This window comes from Quercus suber, unplaced genomic scaffold (assembly GCF_002906115.3).
Source record: "Quercus suber isolate HL8 unplaced genomic scaffold, Cork oak 2.0 scaffold_94, whole genome shotgun sequence".
In the NCBI taxonomy this organism is placed as follows: domain Eukaryota; kingdom Viridiplantae; phylum Streptophyta; class Magnoliopsida; order Fagales; family Fagaceae; genus Quercus; species Quercus suber.
Window position 1 is genome coordinate 138454 of NW_027069559.1, and position 20662 is coordinate 159115.

At 32.3% G+C, this 20662-nt stretch overlaps 1 protein-coding gene and 1 long non-coding RNA gene across 2 annotated transcripts; both read right to left on the bottom strand.

The window, feature by feature from the left end:
* Positions 1-2608: 2608 nt before the first annotated feature.
* On the bottom strand, positions 2609-4651 carry LOC136067989 (uncharacterized). The gene is made up of 3 exons (XR_010629375.1): positions 4521-4651; positions 3726-3848; positions 2609-2886 (listed from the first exon to the last, which is right to left on the bottom strand). It is a non-coding gene; the product is annotated as an uncharacterized LOC136067989 (long non-coding RNA).
* Positions 4652-12314: 7663 nt separating this feature from the next.
* Positions 12315-15167, bottom strand: LOC111983000 (gibberellin 3-beta-dioxygenase 1). Its single transcript, XM_024014630.2, has 2 exons — positions 14540-15167; positions 12315-13162 (listed from the first exon to the last, which is right to left on the bottom strand). Exons 1-2 carry the CDS (start codon positions 15013-15015, stop codon positions 12577-12579), a joined length of 1062 nt encoding a protein of 353 aa, XP_023870398.1. The 5' UTR covers positions 15016-15167; the 3' UTR covers positions 12315-12576.
* Positions 15168-20662: the final 5495 nt, after the last annotated feature.

The following is a 20662-nucleotide window of genomic DNA, read 5'->3' on the forward strand; positions in this document are numbered from 1 at the left end:
TTTTGGTTGGTAGATTTGGTTGGGAAAGCACTCATTTAGCATTTGGAATGTTGTTCCATTGTGTTTAATGTGGTGTATTTGGAGGGAGCATAATTGGTAGACTTTTGAAGACATGGAAAGTTCTGGGCATCAGTTGCTTACTTCTTTTTGTGGTTCTCTTTTTGATTGGTCTAGGAGTTGGGAACTCACATCTAGTGATTCTCTCCCTTTGTTCCTTAGCTCTCTCCTTTGTAATTAATTTCCTCTTTGTTATTTTGTTTCCCTCTTTTTGTAATCTTTGGTCTGACTTATGCCCTTCTGCATAAAGTTGCTTTTTGAATATAATTCTTTCTTACTTATAAAAAAAAAAAAAAAAAGGAGATGGAGTAAGGAATAAATCAGGGGATGCTATTCTAGAGTTTGCGATATGTGATTTCATATTAAAAAACTCTTGGTTAAGGAAGAGGAACTCACACTTAGTTACTTTTAAAAGTGGGACAAATGTTAGCCAATTAGATTTCATTCTTACTCAAATAGTTTATATTAGATGTAAAGATTGTAAGGTGATATTAAGAGAAAGTGTAACTACTCAACATAGGTCAATGATACTAGATATTTGTATTAGAAGATGGAAAAAAGGATATAATAGACAGAGAATTCGTATGGGATGTGGAGAGGTATTCGTATGGGATGGGAGGATTTTAGCAAAAATTGTCAGTTTGTTGTTGGGTTGGGGAATAGAGTGAGGTTTTGGCAAGATGGGTGGTATAAGGATCAACCTTTTCAATTGGCTTTCCCAAGGCTGTATGCTATTGCCATTGATAAGGAGGTATTTGTAGAAGCTTCTTTGTCAAGGCAGGGGGTGGAGGATAGAAGAAGTTGGGATGTTCGTTTTATTAGAGACTTTAATGATTGGGAGATGGATGAAGGGCTGCATTTTCTTCATATATTGGGAAATAATACTCCTCCAATGGCTATGGGAGACCGGATGAGATGGAAGTTGAAGCCTAATGAAGATTTTGACATCCGATCATATTATAATAAATTAAGGGACTCTCCCTCAATTGTCTTTCCTTGGAAAGCTATATGGAAAGCAAAGGCCCCTAGGCGAGTTTCCTTTTTTGTTTGGTGTGTAGCTTGGAATAAGATCCTAACGGGTGATAACTTGAGATTGAGGAGATTGGTTTTTGTGGACTGGTGTATAATGTGCCGACATTGTGGAGAGACGCTAGACCACTTACTTCTTCACTGTGAGATGACCTATCGGTTATGGAGCTTTGTCTTTATAACTTTTGGCTTGCCTTGGGTTATACCTAGATCGATTCCAGAGCTACTTTTTGGCTGGTGGAATTGGTTGGGGAAGCAATCGTCTCAGATTTGGAATTTAGTTCCGTTATGCATCCTTTGGTGTAATTGGAAAGAACGGAATCGGCAGACTTTTGAGGATTTGGATAGTTTTGGTAATCAGCTGCTTGCTTTTTTTAGTGGAATTCTTTTTTATTGGTCTCGGGCATGGGGACTCACGACTAGTGATTCTCTCCCTTCTTTTCGTAGCTCTCTTTCTCTTTGTAATTAATATGCTGTTTGGTTTTCTTTTTTGTTTTTTCTTTGGTTTCTTTTTCTTGTATTTTCTAGGTTTGCTCTATGTTATTCATGCATAGAGTAGCCTTTCGTATATATAACATTCTTACTTATAAAAAAAAAATAATAAACAGAGAAACCCAAAAATTAGGTGGAGGGGTTTGAAGGTAGAAACAAAAAGCGTTCAAAAATGAAATGATCAAAGAAGGCAACTGAGATCCAGATGAAGATGTAGATAAGCTGTGGAAAGAAATGACTGGTTGTATTAAAAGAGTCGCTAAGGAACTACTTGGAGAATATAAAGGATGTGGGTGACTGACTAAGGAGATCTGTACTGCATTTAAAAGTACATCTAGATGCATGGTTTGCATAATTCACTCCCCATAACAACCCCCCCCCCCCGGATAGAAGGTGGGATGGCTTTTTTTAGGAGAAGGTGGAGATTGTGGAGAACTTTTACTTTTTCACTTTTTTGTTATTAATTTTTGTCGATTTACGATTTTAACCTCATTTTTTATTTTTAAAAAATAAAGATAAGTTGATTAAATTAGGAGTATTTTTGTAAGTCAAAAAAGCAATAATTAACTTTCTGAATCCTCTTAATATATAGATTAATATATAGAAAAGAGATAATAATAATAATAATAATAATAATAATAATATTGGAAACAAAAATCCCCATAATACACAAACATGAAAGAGCCCAAAATTCAATAAGTAAAAACAACTGAAAGTAGAGCTTAAGTAAAGAAACACTATCGCATGAGAATTGAACTGGTAGATATAATCGAAAAAGTTTTTTTCCTTGAAATGGAGAAAGACTCATGAAGAATTTTGAATTCTAATCAAGTTAGATTTAGAATCAATATAAAAGGCCTCAAATTTTATCCTCTATTGATAATGGAGTCATCAAATATATGCTGTAATTTTTATTTATCTTTCAACAATGAAGGTTGCTTGTCTTAAGGCAATTTTATATTTTGGCAATTGACAGAATGACCAATTTGATAGAAATATTAGTTTATAATAATAATAATAATAATAATAATTGCTGATATAAGTTTCTTTTGTATTTTGATTTATTTCAAGCAGTAAAGTTATACACATATTAATCGATACTATAGCCACAACTTAAGAGATGAAAATAAAACTAAAGAGCCATACAGCGAACATTTAGAAACCCAAATAAAAATGATTTTATATTTCGAGTGATTTCCAATACTTATCACTCGATCTCTTTTCTTTCTTGCTCCAACAGGACACCTGACAGTAATGTTCCTAGATAGAAGTTTGGCACCGAAGTTTCTCATTCATTGCACATTCCTCCTGGAAATTGAAAGATTCAATTAAAAATTGCAAGTAAAATCTGCAATCTCAGAGCTACTAGAAGCAATTGGGCTTGGAGTTGGGAAATTATTAGATAGTCCTAGAGTATAGTGAAATGGTGCTCCTTCCTCTCACATTTATGGTGGACCCCACTATGAATTTATTGAGCGGACCCCACCATGAATGTGAGAGAAGGAGCACTATTCTCCGTGTTCCGGGAGTACCTAAGAATTACTCAATTGGAGTTGAACAACCAAACAAAAGACCAACAGTATTGTATCTAAAAGTACTGAACCGAGCAGTGACTAAAGGTGAAAAAATTACTAAAAGGCATGTTTGAGATCCGCTTATTTTACTGAAACTAAAAACTCTTTGCTGAAAGTACTGTAGATAAAAGTAAAAGTTAGCTGAAATAGTACAGTATGACACATAAATAGTACAAAAAAGTGCATTGGGCCCATGAATAGTAGGAAAAATAAGCTGAATAGTAAAATAAGTGGCAAAAATAATTTTTGCCAAACAAACACTAAAAGTACATAAATATTGATATCTAACCCAGAGAAAATGAAGTATTGGTATGGGTCAATTCACCAAAAAAATCAGTTGAAATTTATGGCACATGGTATATGAAGAAACCTTCTGGTCAACCATACAGTCATTTTTTATAAAAATAAGATTTTCCAAAAAATGGCAAGAAAGCCTTGTGGTGATAAGGGTCGCTCTAGAAGATGTTGAAACAGTAGAGAGAACCAAACAAAAAACAAAACAAAAGTTTTTTTATATTTTAAAATCTATCAAATAACGTCTAATTGCTGTGTCATTACTATTATACTGCTTACCTGAAAAGCTTTTAAGAGACTGTAGCAGTGTCTTTGCTCTGCAACTGCTACAGCATATCTCTGTTTGAGAGCATCACAAACCTTCTGCTCCTCCAGAAGCCCATGTTGCACCTTGTCTAGTTTCTATAAAATGGACACACTAGTCAGAACTCCAAATGATTGAAAGCAATTCCATAGAGAAGTACCAAAACAAGTTTGATATTCATTCCTATATTCACATTATTCGATTTTTTATGAAGATCGCATTGGTCTATAGCAAAGGCCCAATGGATATCCTCCCCAACCCCCCATTTTGCCAATGGATATTATTTGACCCACTGATCGTAGATAGAAAGACTTTTCTCACCCCAAAAAAAGTACTTATTGCTAGTTGATAATTGATATACAATGTCCACTCATGTAACGCAAGTCGAAGAGTGTAGTTGCAAAATTTGGACTTCCAGAAAAAGGGGGAAAATACAACCCTCCGGAAGCAGCAATAAGTTCATTTTTATTTTTATTTATATAATAAATAAATAAATAAAACGCAATGATCTTCAAATCCAACCACATATGCATCTCATTCTGGAGGAAGTAAATTCTTCTTCATAACAAGTATAGGGACCTATGAAGCACTGTCAGGTTGTTTCCTAAGCATCTCAAACAGAAAATATAATGACAATGATATTATGGATATTTGAAGACTTATCTATTAATTATATTGAAAGCAAGAGGTTCTGAGAGCTGCCCAAGAAGCTATCAAACCTTCTTTCATCTTTGAAGTTCATAATTGAAGAGGGGGGAAATTACAATCACCTGCTGACTGCTCTTCACAATTCCCTCCATGGAATCAATCAGTTTCATGCGACCGGCAGTGCTAGTAATGGCATCTTGGAACTGTAGAAAGTCGAGGAGACAGTAGGTGAGAATTATGCTAGCACAGAAAGGGCTGTAACCCTTGCAACATTATTAAATTACTGAAAACAGCAGCATACTTTACACTACAGTTCAGGACATTCTAGATAGTCATATTATTTGACTAAATATTGAAGATTTTTGTGTGTCCAACCTTGTATATTAACATCACATGTATGTTAGAATGTTGCGAGTTTATTCACAAAACACATTTCAGTTTTATTTTAACCCAGGAAGCAGAACTTAAAACTAATAACCTGTGCACAAATGTGGCATTGACCACTTTTTTCAATTTCTTGGACAGCATACTACTACTATAAGTATCTTCAGTTTGTAACCCAGCCTAGATTTCAATCTAAATGCATGGGCCTGAAATTTAGGGAGCTTTTACAGTCCAAGGTGGTGGTCTATCATTTTAAGTCTTATAGTTAGTTGCACTAAACATCAAATCAAGATATCAGAAACTACATAAATATAATTAAGATAGGTGGTAAGTCTATGTAGTCTTAACTATATCTCAAATTATGTAAATTAGATAACAGTATGTCCAAATCTTGTTCATCAATGACCTTTAGGTTAAATGTGGCATTTCTTGGTGTTTCAAACATAAACATCTGGTATTTAAATCTCCCCTCCAGGCTCCACCACTCAAAATGTAAATTTAAAAAAAAAAAAAAAAAAAAAAAAAAAAAAAAGGTCCAAATCTTGATCCCTTCGTAGAATGGATTTTTTTTTGGAGGTGGGGTAAGAAGGGAAAAAAAAAAAAAAAACTACCCCACCTTAAAAAAAAACCCACCCACGGTTTCCTATTAAAAATAACTGCCCCATATCACATCAAAAAAAAAAAAAAAATCACTCATAAATCAATTGCAACTTCATGAATAAAAAATAAAAATAAAAAAAAAAATTCTTCTTTCAATTGTTCCTCTCTTCCCCTTTATAACAATGAGGTCTTTTAAACTACAAATCCGCAATATTCCTTTAGTTTCTTCTTTGTTCTTTCTGTTTCATATACTAAATTCTTTTCAATGGTCAAGCATTTTCCTATCAAAATTGGTAAGCCTCTAAACAAAAATTATATTATGTTTTCTCAACTACATATATTTTGAATGGATACTATGATTTTTGTAAAAAAATTGGTTATAAATATGAAATTATGAGGCTAGTTATTATTATTATTTGGTAATTAGGATAGGAAATTTAACTCTTGTACATCTCCATTGAAACATCAGGAAATATAAGTCAAGGTACAACCTCTTAGCATTTTAATTTATATATATATATATATATAGTTTTTAATTTGGTTTTTGAGCTCTTTTCATGTAAATGTGTAGTGGTGATTGCTTGAGGCCTAAAATGCAAATATTAGTCAATTTTAATCATAATTTTCCAAAACTTGAAGATTGTCACATATTTGATATATAATAAAAATATAATACATTATTTACATATACTTTATGCAAACTCCTTTTACACTAGTTCCATAGCCATCATTCATTTTTCATTCAATTGATTTTAGACTTATATGATGTGAGACATCATCGGATGTTAGATGTTTATATAATTTTGAATTAAAGGCAGTACTTAGATTGTATATGTGTGCACCCAATATATTGTTAACGGGCTCAACCTATACTTGGGCTCACAACCTATTTATATTGTAGGTTTTGGATTTCCTACTATGGGTAGTCCTTTGCTCAAAGACCCAGTTGCACACTCTTATTTTTGTGAACCCCTCTTTATTTTTCATAGAGTTGCTCCATTTTCTCTTGATATGGTTACTCTTCTCTTTCTGTTCTCTCCAGAATTGCCAAACCCCCCCACCCCCAAATTCTCCTATTTATAGTTTGAGGTAAGTGGAGGTGTTATGATTATTTATTGATCTCACTTGTGTGGATGGGGGTCCAATTCCATCACTTCTAAGTGGATGTTATGTTGGGAATAGTGGTTATGGCATTGGAATTGGTTCCTGCCTCTAAAAGGCTGTTCGGCAGCAATATTTCCCAAGGCAATACCGAGCTGCCGAGACCTTGTATCCCCGAGCAATCACACTCTTGACCAAGTTAAAGTTGATTGGGAGGGGCTCGCTTTTGTCGCTCAAGACATAGCGGTCCTATTATGGTTTTTGGGCTCAGATTGGGCGTCGAGATGTGTTCGGATCGAGGTCATAGGTCCAACGGGGACAAGATTAGGTGTTGTATCTCAAGGCCAAGGCCTGGGGCCCTGCTCCGTACGATACCACAAGGCTAGGGTCCAAGGCCCAATGGGCTCGGGGCCTTGCCCCGTACAGTATAAGTTAGGGTTTTTGATGGTTTATTTATTTATTTTTAATAATTAAGCTGGGTTGTAAGATGTTGAAACTAATTTGATGCTTAGATATTAATTTACATAGACATCTTAATTAAAGGGTTAGATGTTAATATTAATTTGATATTGTGGTGGGCCTTTTTTGTGATGTTGGGCTGGTGCCCATGACAGGCAGATCTGCTATGGGAGAGCCATGGCAGGTAGATAAAAATAACAAAAGAAATACGTTCGCTACTTAGATAGAATAGATAAATAAAGGGCAGCGGCAAGAAGTGCCTTGTACATGCAATTGCAAAAAAAAAAAAAAAAAAAAAAAGTAGGGAAGAAATAGTAATGAGTTGCTGAATCAAAAAAAAAAAAAAAAAAAAAAAAGTAGGGAAGAAATAGTAATGAGTTGCTGAATCAAAGAGGGAAATGTCAGTCTATCGTGCCGAGTTATGTTACAGGGCCGAAACCAAGAAGGGGACCATTTCTTCAATGCGAATAATCTCCCCCGAAAGAAATTAATCACTTTGAGGGAATGGACCTAAATGACCTGTGCCCAAAAGAACCCTTTGCCTTTGACAAAGAGCTGGATTTTAGAGGGAGAGATGGGATTAACCTATTCGTGCATGCCTACCATTCTATGCTCTTTGTTTTTTCGTTATTTCTAATTCTTCTTTTTTTTCCTTTTCCTTTACCTTTCTCAGTGCTTGCTTATAGGTTGTGATTCTCTCCTAGAGGTTACTATTACCGTAATCGTGATCCACATACTGTGCACGGCAAGGGTCCTTTATATAATGCCTGTCGTGACTAGCTTTTACCATTTTAGCCTTTAATGACCTTTGTTTGGTCTAGGTATCCTTGCCGACCACCACTGGTTTGTCAGCTGTCCAGTCACCACTACTTACCTGTGTTGGCTGTACCACTCCCTATTACCAGATAAAGAAGATTATTTTGTTTACTTGCTCATCGTGGCACTCCTACCTGCTACGGTGTGGGTGCTCTCTCTCTCCCTTTCTCTCATGGCATGCACCTAGTGGTTCCAACTCATCCTTACTTCTTTTGGGTGGTATGTCATCCCAATAGGACATTTCCCCTAAAAGAGCCTGAGCAGGAACCCCAGAATAGGTTTTCCCATCTCCCCACCGCCAGACCATGCCGTCTCTTACCTCTGACCCATGGCCCACCACTTCCTGTATTGACTGGGTACAAGCTGGTGATGTTTGGGCTTTGCGTGTGCTCCCTTTATGTGTATGTCCAAAACTTGCCCGCTGCTCATGCGTTTGCCGTGGCTTGGAGGCTCATCTGCACATTCTGCTGCCCATCTTTAACTTCTTATGACGTGAACTATTTTCTAATTTCCCGTTCTTTATGACTTGCTCCCTTTAGGGGCTGCGCTTTGCTGGATTGTGGGCCTTTCTTCCTTCAGCCTACTCTTTTACTCCTTCCGTAATCTTGCTATTATTTCCTGCCATACCACTCTGCCATTCCTGCTATGATGTCATTTGACCCAAACCTGCTGGACCTCTTTGGGCCTGCTACTTATTTTTCTCTCGATGACTCAATATGGTCATTGGATTCATAATCATGTCATTTTGGGATTTTTTATTATATTGCTTGTGAGCTCCTTTGTCCCATTTATTTCTTCTTGGGCATCCTTGGCCCATTTGCTTTCCTTGGGCATCCTCGGTCCTTTTTTTAATTCTGCATTCTCATGGACTTTTACTAACTCTTTTGGGCTTCCCTGGCCCAGTTACCTTATCCTTCATCCTTGGGGCTCATGGGCTTTCCATCAGCCCCTTACTTTCTTTACTTGCATTACATTGGGCTTGTTGTAACTCATTCTCACTTTTCTACATCACATACTGCCCATAAGTTTGTTACTTCTCTCTCTCCAAGCTCCTTTAGGCCCGTTTGCTTCCTCAAGGCCCATTTGTTTATTTTTTGGGCCTATGATCCATTATTTTTGCTACTTGAGCTTAATGGTTTTTTCTATCCATTCACTAACTCTTCTCTGCCCATATTGTTGGGCTTCTTCCTTCTACCGGGCTTCCCAAAATGAGCATCAACAGATATTTTGTTTCATTATATGGTTTTATCATAATGGATGACAAGAGATATAACCTCTTGAATGAAATGCACACACACTGAAGAGGATTATTGGAATATCTAAGTAAGAGTTGTCAAATAATAAACTTATTTGTGTAGATTTGGTGCTCATTGATGAGAAGGTAAGTTGTGAAGAAATAATGAAATTTAATTACAGGTCTTCAAATGCAATTGAACTTTCTTTTTCTTAATTAAGTTTTGTCTTTATTTTCCCCCTAGTTTGGTTTTAAAATTGGTACTAAGTATTTTAGGATAATCTTATTCATGCAAGTATTTAAAAAGATTTTATTGATCATTTTAGAGATATTATACAAAAATAACAAATATATAGAATTAAGTATATTAGAGTGGTAGAAAACAAGGATGCCTACACAAGTGTGAATTACTAGTATATGATTAAAGTTAGCGCAACAACATTTGTGAAGTTGCTATAGATAGATAATCAACTTATTGTAAAGCAAAAGATTTAATCGGCGCCATTTGATGGGTTGAAGTATCTTGCTAACAAAAAGTTTCAAGATATTTAAAATAAGTTTTATTATATTTTTAATTTTTTTTATAGTTTATATTTGCTTAAAAGGTTAGACTTACACAATGTGCATTTATAATTAATATATACTAATTTTTTCTTTACATATGATTCTATATATAAAACATTTTTTTTTAATTTTACAATTGATATTTAATACTTAAAATATAAAATTTTAATTTACATATGATTCTTAATAAAGTGTGCATCATATAACATAATACTGGTTGTTTATAAAACTATTAAGATAAATCAATTCAAAAATGCATTAGTTTTTATTTTTTAAAATTGATTTATCTGATTGCTAACCAATTCAATCATTTGCTAGACACTCCTTAATCAATTTTAAAAAATGCAACAATTTATTCCCTTTTTTTATTATAATGAAAGTAACATTTTGTTGTTTTGTACCATTGCCACCACATGAAAGAGATTTAGACACTATAATAAGAAACAAAAGGATGTCATGTCTCCCATCAAAGAAAAAAAAAAGAAAAAAGAAAAGATGTCATGTGTCATGCAGATTCAAATGTGGACAGAACTGATGTCTTTGTAAGAATCGTTTATATTCCAACTTAGAGATAATTTTTTGTACTTACATATGAGATTTGACGCCCCTTTTTACAAGTTGAACCAAGTATTCGTAACCTACAATATCTCTTCCCCATTTGCTAAGCTTAGAGGAATAGGCTGGCGCAGAGAGAGATAGAGACAGAGTGACAGAAAACCCAGTATTTGAATGACTAATCATAGTTCGGTGTCAAATATGTCAAGATATGATTAATTCACCATGCGCGGTTGACCACAACAACCACGCAGTGTTAATATCTCCTTTTAGCTGGCGTACAAGTGGTGAACCTATCCAACGGGCCCCTTATGAACTATGACTCTTATTATATTTTTTGTTTTTTCTAAATGGGTGTCTAGAATGTGCTTTTCATTATTCTCTTATGTGTATGCAATTCTCTGCTCTATAAACCAACTAATTATATGAAAGAATTTCTTAGGGACAATCTCAAAATATTGAATAGGAGTTTTGAATCTAGAACCTTAAGTGAATCTCAAATCGCTAGATCAATCGCTTGAGCTAAGGGTTCTTATCATTATTATTATCATAACAATGATATAATTGCTGTTATTGTTTTTTATTATTGACACAAAGTAAAAATGGGCACACTTTGTTTGTTTAAGCTGTTCACAATTGTTTTTATGCTAATATAATCTAACACTTGATATTTCAAACATGTTCGAAAAAGACAAAAACAAAAAACAACTGTTGTTTGCAATATTCTACGCGTTTATCCAGTTACATTACATCCACCCCCTTTTTTTTGGGAAGAACATCCTCGCCCTTTCAAAATAAATGGATAATGGTGAAGATTTATTTTATCATGAATTTAAAATTATATATGACATTATGTTATTTAAAATTTTTATTCTAACGACTAAAAAATATTAACTGATTTTAATTGATGTTACATCAAATGTCTCACTCTCTAATTTATGTAATTGAAATATCATCATATCCAATTGTTATATTTATTAATTTTAATTTACATTTAACTATTCAATATGCATATGATACACAAGAAGTTTGCAAATAAAACGGAAATGGATAACTAGGCTAATATAAAAATGGAATCAATATAAAAGGGTAAAATGAAAATTTTGAAACCTAAACAGGCCAAATGAAACAGTCCTAAAATTTAAGGGCTAAAAGTGTATTTTAATCTTATAGTGGGGGTACAAAACTGATAACTCAACCGTTTGAATTATCCATAAACAAATTTACTTATTCTCATACCCAAAAAATTGCATAGAAATATTTAGTTAAATATAACAATATAAAGTTGTTTATAATAAAATTGAATAGATAATCATATGGTGATAGTTTACTCATTTCTCAAATACCATGATATTTTTCATTAAAGCCCTTTTTAACAAATATGTATGTACACAACTATGCACATATGTATGTGTGTATCTATGTATATATCTTTTATATCTTTTTAATTTATTTTCAATATTAAAATCTCCCCCTCCCAAGATTCGAAATTTTTGGTTCCATCCTTGTTTATAAATAATTTCGTCCAGTTGGACAAGATCCAAAAATCAAACATGCTTAGTATTTGCTTAATTAATATATAGAAACATCTTTTTTTTTCTTTTTTTCTTTTCTCAATTACAACAAGTGAGGGTGGGAGATTTTGAACTTCAGTTTTCCCATGAAAATAATTAAACAATTCCATCAAAATATAAGATTCTTGACAACAAAAATGTCTACTAACATAAAGAACTAGACATATCATATTATGGCGAAACTTTTGTCTAATGCTTCAATGCACCAAATTGGACATAATGCAGACACATGACCAATTTGGACCCATGTTTGCATCATGCCGCGAGATGTAAGCCTTGATCATATAGTGTCCATTTGGATATAACTTATTTTGTTGAAACTAAAAATTGAAAAAACTGTAACAAAATAATTTTTAAATGTGTAAATAGTGACGTGAGACTTATTTTTAATGAAAAAATTGTTGAAAAGTATAATTCGATAAGACCCGTGAATAGTGTATGAAAATACTGTTCACAATTTATTTGTCAACCATTGCGGGCTGAACAAAAAAAAAAAAAAAAAGAACGCAGTAAAAGCAAAACGTAAAAACGTCCTATCCAAACCGCACCATAATACAACTTCCCACCGTATAACTTATTTTTTGGTCTAAGCGTTTTGCACAAGTACCCCAAATCATAACACGGAAACAGAAACACAACTCTTCTGCAAATGGCACATTTACGGTCAGAATTGCATATATAGGTTCATTCATGCAAGTACTTACCCTAATTCTCATACTATTATAGAAAGTGAATTTGCACACTTATTGTATGTACAAGCTTTTTGTGCACACCACTCCCTTTATTTTGAACTACCAACTATTAACATAGGTGATAGTTGACATCAAAATATGATATAGATGAAAGTAACCCATAATCTCATTTTTGGTGGGAAAAAAACAATCCCCTTAATTAAGCTCTAATAAACGAAAGTGCTTTCTCAAGATTCTGGGCCTTGATAGCAACATACTCTTTCACTGCAACAGAGCGGTAATGAGGAGCTTGAGCTGAGTTCAAAACTTTAGAGAAAGGAGAAAGAATGAAATCAATAGGAGGGCCGTAGAAGTAGGCAGTGGACAAGCGTTGCTGGGTTCCACTGACGACGACACGATGAAGAACGTTTGTAAATCGAGCATTGGTGAGGATATGGAAGAGATCACCCATGTTAACCACGAGTGCACCTTCAACTGGAGGAACTGGAAGCCATCCGACTCCGTCTTTGAAGATTTGGAGGCCGTTTGTTTGAGTTTGGTGGAGGATAGTCAAGAGGAAAGTGTCGGTGTGAGGGGCTAGACCCATGGTTTGGTTTGGTTCTGGACATGGGGGATAGGAATTTAGCTGTAAAGCTGCGCTGACACTACTAGTACTTCCAGAGTCATTGCTGGTTGAACTTAGCCAGCTTATTTCTTCATCAGAGATGTTCAAGGACTTGAAGATTAGGCGGGTTAATCGCTCCGCCAAAACCTTCATTTTTTTCTGATAATCTTCCATTACATCACTGTAATTACAAGGATCCAAGAGAACAAACAAAAGAAATGAAGCTAGTAATTATTGATGGTACTGTTAGAATAATGGTCAAATAATCTTTTTATTTTTTTATTTTTTTTATTTTTTATTTTATGGCTTAAACTTTTGAAATAATTAGTAATTTATTGTAATATCAAATAATATCAATGATATGACATGTTTCGATCTCTTTGAACAAAATTGTTGGTGTGAAATATTATTATTCTTCTTCTCGTTATTAAGTTCTTACTTCTATTAAAGGGATTATTTGGAATCAATTGCAAAAAAATGATTTTATAGTTTGTACTTGGCTGTCTCCTTCAGCTCATACTTAGACCATCTAATCGAAGTTAATTTGAAGATTTTGTGTCAGCGATTACAGTTTAATTAGCTAATTAAGTTTGGGTTTAAAAAAAAAAGAAGAAGCTATGTTTGTTGAGTTGAGGGATTCTTTTGAAAAAATCAAATGTTGTTTGGAAAATGGGATATAAGTTTAAAAGGAATGACGAAAGCACTATATGCGGTTTTAACCTTATTTTAAGATTTTTAACACGTTAATTAATTAAACTCTGTCTCACTATTTGAAACTAGAGGGCAGGCCTTACTTTTTTCTCCAAAAAAAAAAAGAAAAGGCGGCAGGCCTTCGTTTTCTCAACAAAAAAAAAAGAGGACAGGCCTTAGATCTAAATCTTACCCATAAATAAAGTGATTAATAATAAATAATAAATTAAGGTTACTGTATAGCTAGGGAAATGACTATTAAACAAATATTTGAGATTTCATAACAAAGCAAATCTCTACTTTTCTTATTCAGACAAGTCAAAAAGCCTTCTATAACTCTGTCTTAAATGTAAAAGAAATAAAATATTTGCTTCACTTTGTCCCGACTCCCACGAACTAAATATATAAAATTTGCAATTATATAAATGCCTTCTTCTTCTTGAATTTTTAATATATAAATCAACTTAGCTACAAACATTATTGATTGTCTTATTGCTTTCAGGAATAGTGTATATGATGTTAATTAATAGCCAAGTGGCTTAGTATATCGCTTGCCATGTTTCATATATGATCAGACAAATATTGCACACACTTTAATGCGCATACTTACAAACAACAAAAAAATTGAAATCATTTGCTTTTGTTTTGTTAGTTGTGTAAAAGTGTGTATTAAGATGTGTATAACAACTAATAAACACCATTCATGCCATAAATAGTTAAATAAATTATATATCCATCATTTGCATAAACCTATGAGAGTTTTTAATATACCTTTATCCTTGCTAACATATATATAGTGTTATATATATATAAAAGCAGCTAAAAATATTCTGAAAATTTCCACGTGCATGGAAGTGCATGGACTTACCAAAACCTTTCATTGTCATGGGGCCAAAGTTGCTTAACATGATCAACAGGAGAACCCATGATGGTAAAACCTTCATGCCACATATACTTGGAAAAGAATGGCGTTATTCGAGCTATGCCGTATCCGGTGGCCCCACCAGGAGATCGTAGGGCCTTCAATTTTTGTCGAGCCGACAGAGCAAAGAACCTTGCAGCCTCGGACTCTACCTCCTCTATAAGACTCAAGGGTATCCCATGGTTCTTCAATTGGAACACACCCAATGTCTCACATGCTTGGCCTATAAGCTCTGTGGCATTGGAATCCTCGAGGTCGATCACAGGCACCAACGAGTTTTCATGCTCATCGGAGCAGGCCCCAAATGATGAATCATGCCAAACATGCGAGTCAGGCACAGCTTGGAGGGAAGCAAAGTCTACGGGTTTGATATGCTGGAGGTCGAGAGGGAGGTCTTCATAGGCTTCAGAGAGAGTACTCATGATCACACTTCAAAATTGAAGCAAAGGGTTAGAACTTAGAACTTCAAAATTGAAGCTAAGGGTTAGAACTTTGAGCTCTCTATTGTCTATGAGAACTGAGTAGATGTGTTATCTACTAGAATGAACAAATGGGCGTGTATATATAGCATAAAACTTACAATATCTTAGTTACAGAAACATTAAGTTCTCCAATCAAATTTAAACACATAGCTATACTAAATTTAATTACTTTCAAAAAAAAAATATTATTATTTATATTTTATCGGCCAATACAATTAAATGTTTGAATTAAATAGAGGAACCTGATGTAGTGTACAAAGGTTGGTTTATGTGTCTCTTTATTTTAAACATATATAGATATATAATAATTGATGAAATGGGATTAGGTTAAAATGATACAGTTGGGTAAGGGTGGCTGTTGGACGGACTTGTGTCCGTACGTGGTTTTGGATGGATATGAGATTGGCCGAAAATACGACAAAGGAAAAGATCAAACAAATCAAAAAGTCGTGGCATCTTAAAGACTCAAAAATCAAACAGTTTCTTTATTGCATGATGAGGGGGGGTTGGGGGGGCCTATTTTTCTTTTTACTTTTGAGAAAAATGAACATGCCTTGTCCACAAGTTGGAAAATTAATAGTAGGAGATAAGCTTGAGCAACCTATTGAGGTTTGTTAATTGTTTTCTCACTCTAATTGATACATACTCTTTGTTTCTTTGACATCGGTTTATAAATTCAGTTTTTAGTTTTTAGCTTTTATGTATAGTTTTTTAAAACTTTAATTTTTCTTGCATTTTTTCATTTTTAAAATTTTTTTAATGTACAAGTATATTTTAATACACCTTTAACAAAAATTTTTCAGCAAAAAATTAGACAAACTATTCTCAAATGGACACTTTATACACAACATTCATAATATCATGCACAATGTCCACATTTTTTATTTATTGATATGCACTTTTAAAACGTAAAATGAATTATGTATATAGATGATGTATGATAAATAGAACGTGAGAATCAATGCCTCTTGGAGTTTGGAATGTATACGCTTTTGATGTCTAAAGAGCCACATGTTTAAAGGACTTAAAGCTGTAAGATGACCTTAGTTTTTAGAAAATGACATAAAAAACTCATGTTAATTTTGTCTCAACAAGTTCGTCGAAGAGGTACAAATTTCTAAACTAAAATCTTTTTGTCAATTATATCGGTTTCTAGCGTCTATAGTTTTCATGGATTGGCCTCTAATAATTGATTGCTACGAGGAACGTCTAAGATTTTGAAAGCAACACAACAATTATCGTGTTCTACACAATTTTTTATTTTTGACATTTTGTTTTCAAAACGTGAACTTGATTTTCAATATTCACATAATTTCACACACGCATATATACAGTAATCGAGAATTTTGAATGGAAACGTTTTCTAATACTGCCTCCCATTCATGGTGTCATTTTTAAAGTCTTGTGAATATTAATAAAGTAATAAATGGACAGTAGTACTATATATATACCAATTCAAGACAACTGTACATTTTTAAAGTCTTGTGAGTAGCATTTCGTTTGGGGAAATTCACATTACTCTTGGCATTTAGATTATTGAGAATGTGATGCCTTGCGATTTTTTTTTTTTTCCGCTTTTGAAAAGAATTCTTAATTATCAAACTAAAACACCAATTAATTTTTTATGTAGGCGGAGATTGAATCATAAATCTCTTATTTAACCATCAAGACTTTACTAGTTGATGTCTTGCAGTTTAGATACCTAGGAATATAATTATTTTTATGTTTGGCTTAACAGAGAATTTAATAAGATTCCTAGGAATGTGAAATTATAATGTTTGATTTATTTATAGGAATATTAAATGAATTATTTATTTTCTCAAGCTATCATTTTTAAATTCAATATCAAGTTTTTTTTTTTTTTTTTTTTAAAATCTTCCTCCAAGTAAATAATAACCAATAAAGTATCTAGAGTGTTGTATCACCATAATCATGCAAAATCTTTTATCTAAAATTATATAATAAAATTTTTTTTTGTCAAATGCTGAATGAGGAATTTTTTGAAGTTCTCACTTGCGTTTGATAATAGCAAATTTGAAAAATCTAAATTTCAACCAAACAAAGCCATTAATCTAAAAACAAAAATAAAAAAACAAAAAACTAAATGAAGCCACCAATCCAAATCTATATTTCTAGCAACTAAACAAAACCAAGAACTGAAATACGAATAGATACATTTACAAATTTCCATGAAAATAGACCCATTTATAATTTGTTGAGCAACACATACACAATAGTAAAAGTGAATACCTAGCAACAATGGAGGGTCTTCTTCAAACTTTTTTTTTTTTTTTTTTTTTTTACACGTGAAACTTGATTAGAACTTTGCTAATGAATATATCAACAAAACTGTCTACCCCATTTATATTGTTTTGGCTGGAAGAGTTAAGGACAACATTCCTAAGAATCCTAAATTAGATTCTTGTTATAAGTCTTGCCTTAATTAGATTTTTTTTTTTTTTTTTTTTTATATAGAAGAATTATTAAATCAAGGGATAACATTATTATTTTTAAATAATTCTATAATGTTATGTATTGTACATATTATATGAGACAATTTTTTAATATATATATATATATATATAGCAAAAAATTTTAGATGGAGTGACTTTTACATAACTCAAAACCCAAATTTGCTTGATCAAGTCTGCTTTATAAGTTTGAATTATCTTTTAGTCGCATGAGTTGATTACCAAGGTAAATCTTAAGAATAATTTTAGTGATACAATTAATTTTAGGAATAATCCCAAACTCAATTTTACAACATCCTCTTAAGTAAAGTGGGACACACTCTCAGTTACCATGAGAATTTTGAGTGAAATTTGTGGTGTGAGTTTGTGTTAGAACTTATTTTCCTCTTTTTTATGTGTGTGTTTGTTTCTCAATAATAATAATAATAATCAACATCCTAATTTTACATGTTGATGTGTTAATATGAGCGGTGGGCATTTTTTGGCCATTCTTATTTGCATTGGTCTACCACTTTTGATCAATCATTTACAATCACACAAGTCAATAAGTTGTGAGATTGAATATAAAAATGACCTATTCATAGAAGAGCAAACTACATAATTTTACACAACTTTGATCACAACTAATTAAGAAGTTGTAAAATCAAGTATAAAAACGGTTTATTTATAAAAGAGTTATGTTAAGATCACATAATTTTACACAACTTTAATTAGTGGCTAAAATTGTGTAAAATTATGCATTGTGGTTACCATTTTCCATTCATAGAAATTGGCAAATTGCTCCACCATTAATAATTTTTGCCAAATTAAAAATTCTTTAGAGGAAGGTTCCATTTTTATCGGATTTTGTGCTCAATCCTATTGTTATTTGCGCACAAAATTAACATAAAATGTCGATTTTACCCTTTTGGGCCAAATAGTTAACCAAAGAAAGAGAAGGGGAGGGGGGGGGGGGGGGTGGGTGGGGATCCCCTTCCAGGATTCCAGCCTGGCCGATGTCTAGTGTTCTTAATAATAATTATAATAACTAGTCACTAACTCGTGCGATGCACGAGATAGTTAAATAAAATGACAATTAACTAACATTACGTTAAGGTAAGAGAATTAGTGAGAGACTGATTTGCATACCAAGAATTTAAAAGAAAAAAAGATTGATATAATAAAATTTAAGAAATTTAGAAATAGAAAATTAGGTTGATAATATGCATATTATAGACATTTTGCTAGTCAGCATTTTAAAAAATAGATCTGTCATAATTAAATAAAATATAATGGGAAGAAATATTTAACTTCTATGCTTTTTTATAGTTTAGAAGTGTTGTCTAACATAGAATGTTATTGGGTTGTAAGAAAGATTTTTATAAAATGTTAATAACATATATATATATATATATGCTTATATTGTCAATGTCTTACTGCAGGTGCATAGTTACTGAAACTTACAAAGTAATTTACAATTCTTAAATTAATAAAGCAAAATTCCCAAAAGTTATATATATACACACACACTCAAAACTGATATAAACTATAAAGATAAAACAAATCTTATTTAGTTGTAGTAATAACAATATAAACAATTCAAAACATGGAACATTATCAAATTTATAACACCTAATTCCATTATCTTTTACATTGAATCTAAACAAATAATTAATCAACCAAAAATCAAAGCTTTAATTAAGAAAACATCACATGAACCCAAATAAAAATTCTCAATAAAGCAAAAACATATAATGTAAAGAATTAAGATCAACTTACTAAGATGCAAATACCAAAAACCTCAAAACTTAAAACTTCCAAATTTTATAGAATCCCCAAATTCTACTTCAAAACCAAACAAAACCCTTCAAATTCAAAAAATTCATATATAATATACCAAATAAAAATTTACCACACCTTGGGCTGGAAGACATAGGTTGCAGCTTTGATTTTTCTCCAAAAAATAGAGATGCTTCATCTGCCATATACAAGATAAACTAATTATTAGAAATTTCAAGCCAAAAACCAAACCTACAAAAACACTATCAAAATATAGAGATTAACCCAAATACTTAGAAGAAAATAAATTCTAAACATAACAAAACAATAAGATAGAATGAAAATTTCAGGCACATATGAAAGCAAATAAAAAAGACAAAACCTACGTTTTTTTTTTTTTTTTTTTTTTTTTTTTTTTTTTTTTAAATTTTAAAGTGAAGTTAAGTTTAGGGTTTTGAGATGGTAATTGCTAGGGTTTTAAGGAGAGAAGAAAGAGTCCTACCAGGAGTCTCTCTCTTTTTTTCTTAATCCTAAAGTTTTTTTTTTTTTTTGGTGAGTCCCTTTTTCTTTTCTTTTTTCTTTTTTTTTTTAAATTCTAACGTGAGGTATCTTAAAAAATTATAATTAATTTTTAATCTTCAATTTTATATTATATATAGATAATAATAATGATGTGATAAGCTTTGGAGAGGCCAACAAAATATATCTAATAAAGTTTTACTTAAACTAAACTATTGTAACACTAATAAATATAAGAAGATATAAAACCTAGAATAAAAAGAATCTAAAATAAAAAGAAAGAAAATAATGGTGACGTGGAAAATTGTAAGAGCTTTAAAGACTTCGGTTTTATATATATATATATATAGTAATAATAATAATAATAATAATAATAATGGACCACACCGTACACTTTTAGTGCAATAATCATTTTACATATATAAGTATTTGTAGAGTGTGAGGAGGTAAGAGTTAGAGTTCACATATACACTTTTTTTTTAGAGAGTTTCAACCTATGGCGTTCGCTTTTGATGATAACTCTTTACCATCAGACCAAGACACTAATTAGTTTTTGGTGTAGGCCGAAATTGAATCTTAGATCTCTTATACAACCATTAGAGATTTTACCAGTTGAACTAACTGAAACCTATAGTTCACATATACATTTAGATTATGCTAGAGTAGAATTTTTATCTTGTATAATAATAATATTAATAATAATGGACCTAATTTTCATACAAGACAAAAATCCGTTAATTGCAATTGGAAAATAACAACTCACATTCTCACCTCTTTGAACTCAGCAAAACATACATAGACAAAAACCCCAACAAATGCAACAACACAATTTAGAACAG